The sequence below is a fragment of the Arachis duranensis genome, chromosome 4 (assembly GCF_000817695.3).
Source record: "Arachis duranensis cultivar V14167 chromosome 4, aradu.V14167.gnm2.J7QH, whole genome shotgun sequence".
NCBI lineage: Eukaryota > Viridiplantae > Streptophyta > Magnoliopsida > Fabales > Fabaceae > Arachis > Arachis duranensis.
Window position 1 is genome coordinate 18,757,824 of NC_029775.3, and position 16,957 is coordinate 18,774,780.

A 16,957-nucleotide genomic window follows, 5' to 3' on the forward strand; every position below is an offset into this window, starting at 1 on the left:
AGGAGCTCTGCAGCGTCTCGATGAATTAATGCAATTACTTTTGTTTTCCATTCAAACACGCTTGTTCTTATCTAAGATGTTCATTCGCGCTTAATTATGGAGAAGGTGATGATCCGTGACACTCATCACCTTCCTCAATCCATGAATGTGTGCCTGACAACCACCTCTATTCTACATCAGATTGAATGAGTATCTCTTAGATTCCTTAATCAAAATCTTCGTGGTATAAGCCGGATTGATGGCGGCATTCATGAGAATCCGGAAAGTCTAAACCTTGTTTGTGGTATTCCGAGTAGGATTCTGGGATTGAATGACTGTGACGAGCTTCAAACTCCTAAAGGCTGGGCGTTAGTGACAGACGCAAAAGAATCAATGGATTCTATTCCAACCTGATTGAGAACCGACAGATGATTAGCTGTGCTGTGACAAAGCATTTGGACCATTTTCACTGAGAGGATGGGAAGTAGCCATTGACAACGGTGACATCCTACATAGAGCTTGCCATGGAAGGAACCTTGCGTGTGGGAAAAGGATTTCAAGGAAAAGTTGAAATTCAGAGGACAAAGCATCTCCAAAACTCCAACATATTCTCCATTATTAAAGTAACAACTATTTATTTTATGCCCTTTTTACTTTATACGAGGCTAAAGAACCCTATTGGTATCCTGACTAAGATTAATAAAATAAACATAGCTTGCTTCAATCCAACAATCTCCGTGGGATTCGACCCTTACTCACGTAAGGTATTACTTGAACGACCCAGTGCACTTGCTGGTTAGTTGTGCAGATTGCAAAAAGTGTGATTGCAATTTCGTGCACCATGCTCCCTTGCACGTCTTGTAGTTGTGACCCTTCTCGCCGCACTTGCTACATGTTATGCGAAATGTTTTTCTTACCTTGTCCCCTTGGATCAAATCCTCTATTGGATCCTTCTTTCTTTTATGCACCTTTGGCCTACCAATCGGCCTCTTGATGGGTGGAGGATTTGGCTTGATATAACCTGTTCTATACCAATATTCTTCACTGTGAACTGGTTGGATTGAGTGTGTATAAGTCAGATGGATGGACTCCGTGCAAAGCCATTTGTGCACATAATCTTCTGGCTTGTCATGCTTCTTCCTAATAGCAGCAATCGCATGAACACAAGGCATTCCTATAATTCCACAATCACATAAGCAATCTAGAATACATTACTCAGCAAAACAAGTTTTTAAACAAAGAGTAAGTAAGTCAACTTGTTAGTTGCCACATATTGCATGAACAAGTATGCTTCATCAAATCAACATCAACTCTTGATGTCTTGCGACTCACTTCAAACCGCTTCCTCTCGTTGTCACCTGTCCATTCTGCATTCCATCTGTTGCTGGGCTTAATCAATCGGCCAAGTCTTTTTTGCTGTATAGGAGCAAGCTTTCCGGGATATGCTGATAGTAGAGTGATATGCTTCGTCATTCTCCTCATGATATAACAGCGTAACTCTTCACACATTGTAAGAATGGGCTTCGCTTTATACTTTTCTATTTTGGCATTCCAGGATTCACACATATTATTTGTCAAAGAATCAACCTTGGGGCCATGGTTAAGGTAGGCCTTCACCCACACCCGAGGATCAAATCTTGTAAGATGCTCCCATGCCTCTTCATTAATCTTCTTAAACTTTTCCATAGTCTCTACAAACTCAGAAGGGGTTGAACAACTTGCACACTCCCAAACCACATTCTGACTTGCAAATCCTTAAATTGGTTGATGAAGTTTTTCCACATATGCATCACACAATTACGATGTGGTGCCTCGGGTATCACCTCTTTCATTGCTTCAAGAAGACCCTGAAAGTAGCAGAATATCATCTCAAAATGAACAAAAAAGCATTAAAAAGTGTAGCATAATACACAAAATATTAAAGAATAAACACCAAAACTTGGTGCTTACTTCAAAGTGGCCTTCTCCAAATCCATACTCATCATTGAACTCGGGCCAGTGTTGCTTCTCAGCTTCTTCATCAGAGGAAACAGGGGTAAGCAAATCCTCTGAATGGTATTCATAGTCATACTCTGAATTAGTGCAGCTTGAGTGTTGGTCAGGCCCATTACTAGGCCCACCAGTTTTCAAAGAAGGCACAGCTCGTTAGTCTACACTGGGCCCAACACCTGGTTGTACATTGAGTCTTTTTCCACCAATATTTGATCTATTCTTCCTTGGTGCATCCTGCCTCTTTAGTGGATCCTTCTTCTTCTTCTCTTTCATTTTTTTTCTTTGGTACAACCACTTTTTTTCCCTTGTAAGTCATACTTCTCTTCTTTTTGGTACGTTTCTCTTCTCCACTGCTATTCTCATCATCATTGTCATCATTATACCCCGGAGGTAGAGGCTTGTAAGGTTCATCCTCCTGCTCTCGTAGTCGTCATCAGAGGAGGATGTCATCAGATTATCACAGATGTCATCTAGTTCTATGCACTCAACATTCCCAGTTCCTGCATTCCCTTCTCTTGCTTCTTCTACATACTCAGGTTCATTGACAACATGATTAAAGTAAACATGGAACTCATCTTTTTCTTCATTCCTAATCAAATTGTCACATAATTCACGAATCCCATTATCCTCTGTTAAATGATGAAACCCAAATTCTATATCACTGGCTATACTATCAAACCAGTATATTGCCTTGTAGCCAGGATATCCTAAACCCTCATACAACTTCACCAAATCACCAAAGGTGATAAAATCTATGTCCATCTTTGAAAATTTTTCTACTTTTTCATTCACATAAACAAGTCCCCCATCACCATTCCTCACAAACTTTTCTCCATGGTGAAAAACAGGAATTACATATCTATCAGTCATCTGTAATTTTCAAACAAAAACAAAATCAACCCACAATGCATAGAACCCTAAGAAACTTTCAAATGAAGACACAATAACTTTTTTCAAATAGATTGAAACAAAAAGCAACCATAGCAGAATGCATTTGCATGCATCACACCATACACTAAATGGAACCCTAATGCGAATATGATCATGAACGTTGTGGACTTGCTTACCTTGATTGATGATTGAACTTTTTCAGCATACGAACTAAGTCTCTCCTACTCCACCTTCTTCGATGACACTTCAGTTTCGTTTCAGAGGGAAGAAAGCTCTGGTTTGATGAAGGGGTTAGGACAGTATATGGTAATTTCTGTGTTGCTAAAGGGTTTTTATTAAGAATGGGCTACCTTATGAAAACGACGTCGTTTTCATCAGTAAGGACCTATTTGTCTTTCGATCTTTATTCCCCTTCCAGCGTGGCACCGTAACGGACACCTGGACACCGTTTCAGCCACGTCAGCCAGTTCCGTTTGATGTGAGAGAGGCAAATAGACGGAAGGACTAAATTGTCTTCCGTTTGTTAAAGTCAGTAACTTTTTTTATTTAAATTTTGTCAGGGATGTATTTGTCAAAAACTTAAAAAGTCAGGACCTATTTATCTTTTTCCCAAAATAATACCATATTATCCATTTTAATCGGATAGAAATTAGAGACAGGTAACCACAAATTTGACAATGTTATCACTCTTATGGGCATTACGAATATTACTCTAAATAAAAAAATTTGATGGCTATTTATTTTCTAATATTTTTTAGATAAATTAATTTTTGTATCGATTCTTTCTTTAAATAGTTATAGAGGGCACTTATGTAGGGTAAACAATTAATTCGAGAATTATATGTTATAAATTTTTTTATTTTTAAATAAATTGAAACTGATTTATTATTTAATAATTTTTAACAGAAAACTCTGACATAATAATTATCTGTAAAGGTTTGAGTAATATCGCTATGCGCCTTCCTAAATCCTAAGCAAACGAGGATTCGTTTATTTTTTTTTTTTGTTGGAAATTTTTAATTTGGAAAACATAAATATTTCATTTTTTTTTAATTTGGAAAAGTTTCGGTGCATCATTTCCATTTTTCCCTTGTAATTTTTCCTTTTTCTATTTTCTTTTTTCTTTTTTCGCTTCTTTCTTTCTTTCTTTCTTTCCCCCCTTCCTGTTTCCGTCATTGCTCTGTTGGAATTGAGCTTGGCTTGCTCGTTCTTCTGGATTTTCCTTAAATCCTCTTCATCTTCTTCTTCACCTACCATTTCTAGGGTTTGCGTTTCGTCGAGCCACGCGCACGGTTTCTCATCTCTTCAAGGTACTCGCTCTTTTCTTGGTCTTTTAATTAATTCATAATTGATTTGTCTCTGCTTTCCTATGTTCTACAATCTTATTGTTATTTTGAGGGTCTTTTGTGGTACGACGTCGTTTCTTAGATGAGGGATTGATTTGGCCCCGGCGAATTTCGAAATTGGGATGTAGGATGCCGAGTTTTTTTTCACTTTCATGGTTTCTTCAGCTGAATTAGGGGAAATTCGGGAATGGTTTTGAAATTGACCTAGATTTCTGGAACGAGGTGGGGGTTTAGGGTTTTGAAATTGACCTAGATTTACTGTGATTATAAAGTGATGGGAGCTGAAATTGGTTGGTTGAGATTTGGAACTTGTTTTCTTCGTTTATTCATTTATATCCATTTATGTTTCCAACATTTGGATGCAGATTTTGGATTCTTTTCTAAGCTGGGGATTTTAATTTAAAAGCATGTCTATGAGTGAGCGCAAGACTATTGACCTAGAGCAAGGATGGGACTTTATGCAGAAGGGCATAATGAAGCTGAAGAATATTCTGGAAGGGTTGCCTGAGCCTCAGTTCAGCTCTGAGGACTACATGATGCTTTACACGTATCCATCTTGAAGATGTTTTGGCGGTTTAAATGTTCAGTCCTGTACTTGGTTTATGTGTTTGATTAAATTGTTCTTGGTTCTGTGAACTGCTTTTCCTTAAATCGTATTGTAGGACCATATATAATATGTGCACTCAGAAGCCTCCTCATGATTATTCCCAGCAACTATATGACAAGTACAAGGAAGCATTTGAAGAATACATCCTGTCGACGGTGAGTAATGCTATTTTTCTGGAGGTGATAAGATTAATTGTTGGGACAAATTTGTAATATTTTTCTGGTACGTTACTGATTACTTGTTTATTATTACCTCCCATTAGCTGGAAATACTTGAGTCGAATCATATCTAATGTTCCATACTTTTGGATAATGTAATTGTTCTTTGAATCATGTTCATCACTCCAGGAAAATTAGGACATGTACCATTTATCATCAATTGCATTGGTGTTAAAACATAAGGTAGTTCTAAGGAGATTTTTCCATTTTTGAAAAGGTGTGTTAACAGGTGTTACCTAAGCCTAATATTCCTGAATCACCCCCCTGCCCTTGTTCTAACTCTTGGGGGGCCACCCATAACTAAAATCATGATTTGGAACATTTAATCCCTAATGTGAATGGTAAATCATAGGTTTGAGCAAAGGAGCGAATCAGATCATCAGCATAGATACTCTACTTATTTGGGCAAGGGAAAGGTTAGTGTTGTTTGGCGGAAAGAAAGAGGGAGAAGGAAAATGGATGGGCTCATTACTCAGTGGGTTTTTGATGTTATAATAGGGGGAATAAATATAGATTATCACCATCACTGAATAAAAGCATTGAAGAAAGAGAAAATTTATTTTTAAGTTTGACTTTGTTATACCTTATTGTAATTAGCACAATTAACATTACATTGTACCAAAGAAGTATACCCCTATTGTACCATAATTTTAAGTTTTAACGAGGTAACATACTGTGTATTACATACCACTATCCATACCAAAACCTTGTGTAGCATAACACCCCTATGGATACAACCTCTCTAGGAAATGAAAGGATGCAGCACAGCAGTTAGGGAGTAAACGCAACACCAAGCACCTAACTTAATCAGACATTGGAAGTAATTAAAGAATAGGAGATATCTTCCGAGATATCTTGCTCAAGAAATGGTGGTGGGCACGCATAGTTTAGTTGACGTGGGGGATTAGACTCTGAGTTGATTGAGAGCATCATGCAGTATATTCAATTATTCAGTAGGATAAAGACAGTTTTGCCTATTAACTTATTTTAAAAGAAATTGTACTGTTACACCATGGATGTTTTAGAGAGAACGGGAGAATAAGGGAAATGGAATGGACTGAAGTTGTTTTCTGTGATTCAATTATTGATCATGGAAAAAACAAAGGGGGAAGGTATAGCACTATGATTGTAAAATATCCCTTCTTAAGTTCTTAGAATAGATTTTTAATGGGATAATAGTTACATAAAGAGTTTTCAAAATATCAGCAAGACTAATTTTCCTCATTATTCTCACTTTGTGGGGAGTGCAAGCTTGAATTAAGGTTGAATGGTTCCCTCACATTTCAGCAAGGCTAATTGCCTAATTTTCCTCATTATTCCCACTTTATGGGAGAGTGCAAGCCTGAATTAAGGTTGAATTGTTCCCTCACATTTCTTTCTTATCCATAACTTTTAAACTAACAAACAGGGATACTCGTTCCCTATCATATCCTTTCACCTTCAAACACTAACTATGCATTTTTACATTGATTGGCATTATAGAGAAATTTGAACTTCTTATTAAGTAAATTTCAGTTACCACTTAATATTATTTTTCAAAATCATTAATTATGTAAGCAATATTTCTCTGTTGGTTTATATGGGTTTTTTTGGGAGGCAAGTTTGAAATGTCTCTCATTAAATTTCCAGTACATTTTACCATTAGATATTGGAAACTGTTTTTCAATGAATTTAGAGGTTTCTTCCGTTATCATTTTTTATTTTATTTTATTTGAATAGACATCACTTTTTTGGTTCAGGTGTTGCCTTCTTTGAGAGAGAAGCATGATGAATTTATGTTGAGAGAACTTGTGAAGAGGTGGGCAAACCATAAAATTATGGTTAGGTGGCTTTCTCGTTTCTTTCACTATTTGGACCGTTACTTTATTGCTCGGAGATCACTTCCACCGCTTAATGAAGTTGGGCTGACTTGCTTCCGTGATTTGGTAATCTTATAAATTATAAGGCAACTGAACCAAGGATGACACTGTCAAATTCTTTCATTAGCTATTCCTTTTAATTTCATAATCCAGTCTAATTTTTTAGTGCCAGTGCTAACTGGATCATGTTCCTTTTATCATCATTCATTTTAATGCTGCTTCATCATATGAAAATTTCGGGGTTTGTTTTTATTATTTCCAGGTTTACAAGGAACTAAATGGGAAAGTGAGAGATGCAGTAATTTCTCTTGTATGTTTTTTCTTCCTTGGCATAAAAGATTTTCAATTTAAAAAATTTAAATAAACTAACCTCTCTTTTTCTATGAAAGATTGATCAAGAACGAGAAGGAGAGCAGATTGATCGAGCTCTATTAAAAAATGTATTAGATATATTTGTTGAAATTGGAATGGGTCAAATGGATCACTATGAGAATGATTTTGAAGCAGCCATGCTGAAAGACACTTCTGCTTATTATTCTCGAAAGGCTTCAAATTGGATCCTAGAAGATTCTTGTCCTGATTATATGCTTAAGGTACTATTTCTTTGTGCTGATTACTGTACGTTAGAATTTTAGTTTCATTATGTTGGTGTGTGGTTTCTATTGAAGTAATCTATTTGATGTTGTATAATTCATTTCAGGCTGAGGAATGCTTAAAACGAGAGAAAGATAGGGTTGCTCATTACTTGCACTCCAGTAGTGAGCCAAAGCTGTTGGAGGTTTGTTGACTTTGTAATTTATTTCAGCTATTTGTTTTTTTTCTGTGTTGAATGGAGCTCTGCCTGGAACTTCAAGAAATTCATAATTATTGTGAATTCATATGGTTCCTCTTTTTCTAGTTTCTGAATTTTGTTTCTTTTTTTCCTCTTCAGAAAGTTCAACATGAGCTGTTATCTGTGTATGCAAATCAACTCCTTGAAAAAGAGCATTCTGGTTGTCATGCATTACTTAGGGATGACAAGGTACTATCTAAATTCTTCCTACTGATGCTTACAAGTTTTTTAACTTGTCAGTACAGTATTCTGATGTTTTAAATTGCTCAGGTTGAAGATTTGTCGAGGATGTTCAGGCTCTTTTCTAAAATACCTCGAGGCTTAGATCCTGTTTCCAGTATATTTAAGCAGGTTGCAGCATACCTATATTTTGATTTTCCTCCCTTAAATGTATTTTTGATGGTTTGCTTATAAGATGCTTTTTGTCATTGCACGACACAGCATGTTACTGCTGAAGGTATGGCATTGGTGAAGCTGGCTGAAGATGCTGCTAGTAACAAAAAGGTATTTTTGCCTTAGTTTTTCATTGGATTTTCTTATTTTTGGTTTTTAGGCTTATTATCTCATGTCATACAAAAAATGAGCTGTCTTCAATATATTCATCAAGGTTCTGAGAAATTATTCATTCAGAGAAATGTATGGGTCTACAATTTTAATGAGTTTTGAATAGTTAACCATGGCAATAAGGGGAATGTACAAAAAGGAAAGATATCTAAATTGATCTTTCTAATAGGAAATATGATGACTTGTATCATAAGACTCTGAAAAGTGACTTGACATATAGCATGTTTTGAGCCAGGCTAAATTACTAATGTTAAAGAAATTGTTCAGTAGCAGTCGATGACCTTTTCCTTTCACATTTTGCTATTCGTTTGTGACAAACTGACTATATCACTATCATTTGTTTTAGATTCATGTTAACATGGACATTATTTGTGGTTGCTTTCCTGGCAAAATGTGTTGTTTTATTTGTCTCTTTTTGCATGAAATCTTTTTACTGATGACGTCGTGAATGTTGCCATACGTTTGGAGCAATTAACATTTTGCCATTGCCATTTCTTACCTTCTAAAAAAAATGTCTGCAGGCAGAGAAGAAGGATATTATTGGTTTACAGGAGCAGGTAATTTCCAAAAAAATTTAGAGTTCAACACTTCAACTGCATTATTTTCATTTGTGAATTCTGAAGACCCCTCTTTCTTCAGGTTTTTGTTCGGAAGGTGATTGAGCTGCATGACAAGTACCTGGCCTATGTGAATGACTGTTTCCAGAATCACACTCTTTTCCACAAGGTTATGATCATGGAACGACTATCCAAATGGTTAAGTAAAATTGATGCACTGTCTAAAAGGTTTGTTCATATAGGCTCTTAAGGAGGCTTTTGAGAACTTCTGCAACAAGGGTGTTGCTGGAAGCTCAAGTGCAGAACTACTTGCCACTTTTTGTGATAACATCCTGAAGAAAGGAGGAAGTGAAAAACTAAGTGATGAAGCAATCGAGGAAACTCTTGAAAAGGTTTTTCTATTCAGCAACAGCAACTCTACCACATACTTTTGTACAGTTGATGTTCATGGTTTTAAAATTGGAGTTTTTGGTTTTTTTGCAGGTTGTAAAGCTGCTGGCTTATATCAGTGACAAAGATTTGTTTGCTGAATTCTATAGGTAAAAGAGCATTGGTTACAAATGATGATCATTTGGGTGTTGTTCCCTTATATTTGTCTGAAGAAGGCAATTCAGTGTCATCCTTGAACTATTTTTCCCCCTCCGTGCATGTCACTTCAATTTCGGAAAAACTTAAAAAGGGACAAGATATACTTCAAAGGAAACTAAGATAATGATGGGTATAAAGAAAATGGAAAGAGAGAGAAAGTAAATCATAAGTTTATGGAAATTTGTCTTTGACTTTAGTTCTATATTACCTTCATAGCCACATGCCCCCTTTTCCCCCCAGCTTATCTTACTGGACAATTTTGAAGTTTTTGAGGACAAAAAATTGATAATGGAAATGTCTCCCCTGTTTCCTAAGTTAATAGTGGGTCACCAGACAGATCTCAGGTTTTGCCCTTTGGGCTTCGATTACAATACATGACTGACGGTGTTTATTATTTGTTATTATTATTATTATTTGATGTTCTAACTACAAAAAACTGTTAAATCTTTGTGATGTGATCAGCAATAGAACTGTAGTCCACCCTGAACAGCAGATTCTTCATGATGCGTGCTAGTAGTTTTCTGTTGCTATTTGTGAATCAAAATTACCTCTGATAATGTCAAGCTATTTTGAAAGAGAACATTGATACATGCTCTTCCCTGATTGTTTTCAGGAAGAAGCTTGCTAGAAGACTTCTTTTTGACAAGAGTGCCAATGATGACCATGAGAGGAGCATTTTGACAAAATTGAAGCAACAATGTGGTGGTCAGTTTACGTCGAAGATGGAAGGAATGGTCAGCCCTTTTTAGTCTTTGTAAATGGAACTGATATACTACCTTCATCTATATGGATAAAATGATGAAACGACCTCTTATTTCATGTTACTTCTACCAGGTTACAGATTTGACACTGGCAAAGGAGAACCAAACAAGCTTTGAGGAGTATCTAAGCAATAATCCAAATGCAGATCCTGGAATTGACTTGACAGTTACAGTTCTAACTACTGGCTTCTGGCCAAGTTACAAGTCCTTTGACCTCAATCTTCCAGCAGAAATGGTATGTGTAGATCTTATCAATATTAGCATCTTAGAGCTTATTGCTTAGCCCTCGATACTGATTACCCAGATTTAGTTCATTGTGCTTTATAATTAACATTTTTCTCAACATTTACTCTAGGTTAGGTGTGTTGAAGTTTTCAAGGAATTTTATCAAACAAAAACTAAGCACAGAAAGCTTACATGGATTTACTCCTTGGGTACCTGCAATATAAGTGGAAAATTCGAACCAAAAACTATGGAACTAATTGTGACAACATACCAGGTTATATTTCTCACCTCATGCTTCCTTGTCCTTTATACTTCATCTTTCATTTTTTCATTTTTTCATTTTTATCTCTGCATATTCTCATATGGATGTCTATCTACTTACGTATTGTGGTCTTTTGTTTTCAATAGGCTTCAGCATTGCTTCTATTTAATTCCTCGGATAGACTGAGTTATTCTGAGATAATGACTCAGTTAAACTTATCGGATGATGATGTTATTAGACTGCTGCATTCCTTGTCATGTGCAAAGTACAAGATTCTTAATAAGGAACCAAGCACAAAGACAATATCTTCTACTGATTATTTTGAATTCAATGCAAAATTTACGGACAAAATGAGGAGGATTAAGGTACAGTTTTGTTTAAAATGTATTATTCTAATCTTTTCTGTATTTCTTTTACTTTAGTTATCAATCTATTTTGAATGAGACTTATACATCATTTGATGTGCAGATTCCTCTTCCTCCTGTGGATGAGAAGAAAAAAGTAATTGAGGATGTTGACAAGGACAGAAGATATGCTATTGATGCCTCAATTGTGCGTATTATGAAGAGTCGGAAAGTTCTGAACTACCAACAGTTAGTTATGGAATGTGTCGAGCAGTTAGGTCGCATGTTTAAGGTTAGCCTTTCACCCTTTCCTAACATAGTCTGCTATCTATTAAAATCCTGAATTCTTAATATTAAATGGTGTAATTGCACAGCCTGATGTCAAGGCGATTAAAAAGCGGATTGAAGATTTGATATCTCGAGACTACTTGGAAAGAGACAAAGATAATGCAAATTTGTTCAGGTACTTAGCATAATGCTGCTTGACAATTGTGCAAACAAAGTGGTTACTGCAGTTGCCGCAAATAGTGAAATGAGAAGATCGTATTTCAACATGCAAGAAATTGGTTCCTCCTTATGATTATTCGTTGGAGAAAGGAGCTGGAGTACTTGTACATTTTGCCTCCATATCCAGGTATGGACTATTACTGTAGATGTGTGCTCCTGTTGAAAAAGTTGTAAAATTCCTTAAGTACGTCCAGCTTAATGGTAGTTTCATGTCTATTTCCGGTTTTGACTTCTGCAGTTCCATCTGATGACTTTGTCAATGCCTGTCTGTTAATTATTCCTCCAACCCATGAAGGAAATAGGAATCATGTAACACTAGTTTCAATGAAATTCTATTTTGATTGTCGGTTTAGAAACCATCAAATGAATGGATATGTCGTTGGAATCCAGACCTACAGCTGTGGGTTATGGGTCTCCACTTTGATTGTTTATATCATATTTCAGATCGACATTTACATGTTTGTCGTGTAGTATCAAACTAGTTAAAAAAGTTTATTTGGATGTTTAATGCTTCTGCTTTTTAAATGTTTGGTCCGGCACCAACTCATCTTTGTTTTGGCACTTTTATGATAATTGAAATAATTAAGGTGAATAGGATTATTTTATCAAGGATTCCGCCATTTTTTTGTTATTATTTTAAATTTTCCAAGTTAATGCCCTGTATCATTTTGCAAAAGGGAGAGGGGGTATACGTGGATTATCTTTAGGAGTCAATTCAGACTTTACATGTGGCATGAGGAAACCTTAGATGATAGCAGAAATGAAAGAGAAGGGAGAGAGATTCAAAATTGTGAATGGATGGTGAAAGGTAGGTGTATCCATGAGGGAAGTGACATTGTTTCAAGGTAATAAATAGATAAATACTAACATCTTGGAATATCAGGTTTCTCATACGAAGATATCAATGAGTTGGTGAGTTATAGAGTTTATCATTTCTGTGCAAAGCGTAATATTGCTCCCTCAAAACATTTATACATTTGGCCAATTTACAGTTGTGTCGTGTTGATCTATGAAAGTATTGCTTGTAAAATGTAAATGAAGAGGATGATGTAAGTTTCAATTATGATTTGTTCTGATGGCAATTGCTCCTCTCGTTAAGAAATGAAATAACTGGGGTGAGTAGTGTGATACTTGTGGAGGCTTGATTTTTGGGTATGGTTTAATAGATCTTTAATGAGATGTCATTGAACTTGTTATTTATCGATATAAGAGTGCTTTTATTTGGTGTATTTCAAATTAACAATGCATGATTTAGGATCAACAATTTTAGTTTCATAGTTTGGTTCTTCATGATTAAAGTGACATAAAACATCAATAGTTAAGTGTTTATTAACTTTAGTTCTATCTTGGCGATGCATTTGCAGGGAACTAATAGCACAGAATGATTTTTTGGACTTTATTTCCTAATTTTAAAAATGTTTTAAGCTAGTATCTTAATTTTTCCTTGAATATGTTTTTTTTTGTTAATGCATAAAAAGAGAAAGGTCAATTTTTATTTTAATAAAACTTGTGGGTTGATTTTCCATGTTTCCAAATATTGGGAGCATACTGTTGCCATATGATTTAGGTGATTTTCTTTTTTTGTAATGATGTAGATTTTATTCTATATTAGATGAACTAATTGATGGTTCAAATAGAATTCCCCTTAATAATGATTTGTTACCGATTCTGAAGAATTATGGCTTCTTTTGTTTTGGTGTCCATGTCCACTAGATATAGACATGATAGCACATTAGCACATGTCGGTTGTTTGTTGAAGCATATAATTTTTGAGACACACATACACAAGTAAATTACTATTTTTGTTCACGTTGAATACACTGATATACCTATCCATAAAAAAAGGAAATTACCATTTGTACCCATGAAACATGAATTTTTGCTAACAAAACTATCCAAATCCAAAAAAAAATTGAAATTTCCAAATTACCTTCTAATATAACCCATCTCTATGAAATGGTAAGATAATTTGGGGATTTCATGGATACAAATGGTAATTTTCTTTTTCCATGAATAGATATGTCAACGTTTTTAACTTTCGTAGGTAGAAATGGTAGTTTACTCAATACACAAAATACATGTATTTTGTGGTATTCCAAAATGTTGAGATATGAAAATTAGACATGAGATGCAGATTTTAGTTACAGTTATGTCTTTAAATATTTTTAAAATTCCACTTCTACCCTCCCTTTCACCAACACACCGCCTCTGTTGCTCATACCATTTTCCTTCTCATTCCTCCCTGATGCTTCTCCTCCCCCTACCTCAGGCTCCTTCACCTCCCCCCTCCCTCTCCCCTTCCTTCTCCCACTGCATCTGCTTTTGCCATGCTGCCGCTTCCTCCACCTTTCTAGCTTTATGTTGATCAGGAAGGTACATAATGAATTTCTGTTGGCTGTTCGCTATTGGCAATAGTTGGTTGTGGTTGTTAGCTATTCGCCAAATCGCCATGGCTGCTACTACCACATCTATTGTCACTACCACCATCTTTACTACAGTATTATTGTTTTAACTTCTAACATTTTAGGTGGGAATCTTGTTAGACAATGTTAAATACTACTCCCATAATCATTTTTAGTTTATGTGCGCATATAGATTAAGAAAATGATTGAAAAATATTTAAGTTAAAAAAAATTACAAATTGTATTTAGCATTGATAGTAGTATTATTAGAAGAGTATTAAATAGGACTGAAAAAATAGGTTATATAATCAATCAGGGTATAATTGGTCAAATTTAACATATTCAAATTTATTGTTTTTATTTTTTTATTTTTTTAAAATTTTCAAAACAGAAAAATTGAAAATGGAAATAGAAACCAAAGAGATGCTAAAATTTAGAAATTGGCATTTAATTTATACTAGATTAGTTTACAGACCACATCTAAATGAACACAGATATTTAGAGGTATATACCTCCCGAAAAAACCTTAAGAATATCATGGGCGTCTAATCATAGATTCTCAATGTTGGCTCCATTTCCATTAGTGTCTCGCTATGGTCTCAATGTTGGCTCCATTTGTGGACAAATCAATGCCCCATGAGATGTGTTCTAGAAAAATATAAGTGCGTCAAGGGAGTTCCTCTTGAACCGATGAAAAGAATCAACTTTGATCTCATATTTTTCACCAAATAATTTGAAGTTGCATGGAAGTTAATACCAAAAAAAAAAATATATTAGGGAAGTTAATCAATTTGGGTTGTCGAGTAGTTAGCTTACTCATCCGTTTAAGCAAGTTTCGGGGCTTCAAATTATGTTTTGTATATGCAGTAATTCTTTGGCTAATGGTAGATCCTTAAATGAAGTTTAAATTTGCAGTAAATTAATTTTTAATTTGTCAGGTTAAAAAATATCGTAAAAAACAAAAAAAAAAAATCTTAGGGAAGTTGGAGGGGACACAGTACGCATAGTGGTGGGAAAGAGATAAAAATGACCCACTTGTAGTACTGATGCCAAGGGAGGAGACACTAGAAAGTGCTACAAATGGAACTTGAACAAATTCACCAAACCTAATATTGGTGTCAATTACCAGTGAATGAAGCAATATAAACGGTTTGCATTATTCCCCTTGACACTGGCCTGACCCAAGAAAGCACTAGTAGCGAGTTCCTTGATGAACTTGGATATTCCTCCTATAGCTTAAGCACTTCATCTCCCCCAACGGTTGTACATGCTCTAAAATCTGCAAATTATTCAATCATTGTTTCAATGCTTCCTAATGCGACGTTCAAATAATTTACTCAGGGTTGGTCAATGGGACCCCTCCACTAGTAGTTGTAGAACTCACCTTTCTCAAACTCAATGACACACATATTGCTCAAAATGGCGAATATAACATCATGCTATTTGCACGTTCGAAAATCTAAGAATTGAAAAAGGACCAAGAAAAACACATACACACTTGTGTAGCACTCAGTTATTCTGTAGTGGGTTATCATTTTATGCAATCATTATTATGGCTACTAGTATTGTCATTTTGAACATAGAAAAGTGAGTATCAATTACACAACTAAAGCTTGGTTTGGTAAAACTTTTGGAAGAGATGTTTATGTTTTTTAAAAACTCAAGTTTCTCGTTTTGTGTTTAGTAAATCAAAAAGACCATGTACTTGTACTTACAACTTTTAAAAGATAGGAATACTTTTAAAAGTACCTAAGATAGAGTTTTTTAAATTTGTCTTGTGCTTTTTAAAATTTAAAAATCTAATATAATCTCGTATGTTAACTAATTTTTAAGTTTAATACTTGCATTTATGTCTATCATAGTATTTTTAAATTTTAAAAATTATTTTACCAAATGTAATTATTGTTTGTGTTTATTAAAAACTATTTTTAATTTGATTTAACAAACATAAATGCTATCATTTTTAAAAAACTCTTTTAAAAATTAATTTTTATAAATTATTTTTAAAAAATAAAAATTTTATCAAACTAAGCCTAAGAAAACTTAAAGGTGAAAATAAATGGCTTATATATTTAAATATCAAAGTTGGGCCTCATTTACCAAAAACTGAGTACTAGAGCGGGTGGGTGTTATTATTTATTAAAGTTACGGTATAGGGTTTAGAGTTTATTGGTACCATGATATCAACGTCGAACAAGCATTTATCATTAATTAGCTACACAACTTCCCTGCTATTATAGTCAAGTTCCTCAGGTGTATTCATCATATTCAAGTCAATTGTGAATTATAACTTAAGGGGCTAAAAAATTAGATCTAGGTGTTGGATTCCACGTTTCGTAAGACTGAGAAAGGAAGTTGGGCATGATCCACTATGGTAGCTGAGAATGGAAAATTTGGTTTCGAGAATAAACTCCCAAGGTTCCTTGGTTATTTGTCCCGTCACGTTTAGAGAATGACAAACTAAATTGCTAAATGTAATTACTGTGCATGTTAATATATACGTGTTAAAAGATATAATTATTTATGTATTTTTAAGAATTATTTTAAATTTTTAAAATAAGTAGTTTAATGAAAATGCACTAAAAAATCCCAATGTTTCAAACAAATTTTGGATTAACTCTCCTACAAACCAAGAGAGGACGAAATTCCTTCCAAATTAATTATTTGGTTTTCATATATATTAGTTTCCTTCACATTTGATAAACAAGTTAGGTACAACATATTTGTTTGCAAATAAGTAATTTTTTTTATATTATTAACCAATAAACTAATATATATAAGATAAGATTTAAACCGATACTTGTTTAACAGTTCGGATGAGTTAATTATACCTCTAATTTAAGTTTTTTTTCTTTCTTAATTTTAAATTGTAGAAGTCTGGAAGCAAAATTTTGGTTTCCCAGCATGGACCCACAGAGCTATACCCCCACATCCTTGTCTGATAGTGGGGCAGTTAGTCAATGTGTCATATTCCAACAACACTAAAGGCTGTATCTTTTGTTTATTTTTAATTTTTTATTCTT

The 16,957-nt window shown here is 34.7% G+C and overlaps 2 protein-coding genes across 3 annotated transcripts in view; one reads left to right on the forward strand and one right to left on the reverse strand.

The window, feature by feature from the left end:
* The window catches only part of LOC110280435 (uncharacterized), a 15,809-nt gene extending 14,144 nt beyond the window's left edge, over positions 1-1,665 (reverse strand). Inside the window, exons 1-2 of the mRNA XM_052260471.1 lie at positions 1,236-1,665; positions 897-1,153 (exon numbers count right to left, since the gene is read on the reverse strand). Of these exons, the coding sequence (XP_052116431.1) occupies positions 897-1,153; positions 1,236-1,665 (687 nt within the window). The remainder of the gene's footprint in view (positions 1-896; positions 1,154-1,235) is intronic.
* A 2,284-nt stretch (positions 1,666-3,949) lies between these two features.
* On the forward strand, positions 3,950-11,993 carry LOC107483629 (cullin-1). 2 transcript variants are annotated; one of them, XR_008008280.1, is made up of 21 exons: positions 3,950-4,172; positions 4,574-4,755; positions 4,871-4,970; positions 6,773-6,958; positions 7,155-7,202; positions 7,282-7,485; positions 7,593-7,670; positions 7,824-7,913; positions 7,995-8,075; positions 8,166-8,228; positions 8,810-8,845; positions 8,928-9,014; positions 9,088-9,237; positions 9,329-9,384; positions 10,047-10,167; positions 10,268-10,429; positions 10,550-10,693; positions 10,828-11,046; positions 11,150-11,317; positions 11,400-11,659; positions 11,771-11,993. XR_008008280.1 is itself a non-coding variant. In XM_016104241.3 (20 exons), exons 2-20 carry the CDS (start codon positions 4,616-4,618, stop codon positions 11,499-11,501), a joined length of 2,235 nt encoding a protein of 744 aa, XP_015959727.1. In that variant the 5' UTR covers positions 3,950-4,172; positions 4,574-4,615; the 3' UTR covers positions 11,502-11,993. The 2 variants fall into 2 exon arrangements, 1 of the variants encoding a protein (XP_015959727.1); XM_016104241.3 differs by having other exon boundaries at positions 11,400-11,993.
* The last annotated feature ends 4,964 nt before the right edge of the window (positions 11,994-16,957 follow it).

What these genes read in the sequence shown, in the direction of transcription:
- LOC107483629 (XM_016104241.3), top strand. Translation starts at nt 4,616, where the DNA reads ATGTCTATGAGTGAGCGCAAGACTATTGACCTAGAGCAAGGATGGGAC. An exon ending in TTTCCAGTATATTTAAGCAG is followed by an intron (nt 8,076 to 8,165) that starts GTTGCAGCATAC and finishes TGCACGACACAG; the next exon opens with CATGTTACTGCTGAAGGTAT. An exon ending in TTATTGGTTTACAGGAGCAG is followed by an intron (nt 8,846 to 8,927) that starts GTAATTTCCAAA and finishes CTCTTTCTTCAG; the next exon opens with GTTTTTGTTCGGAAGGTGAT.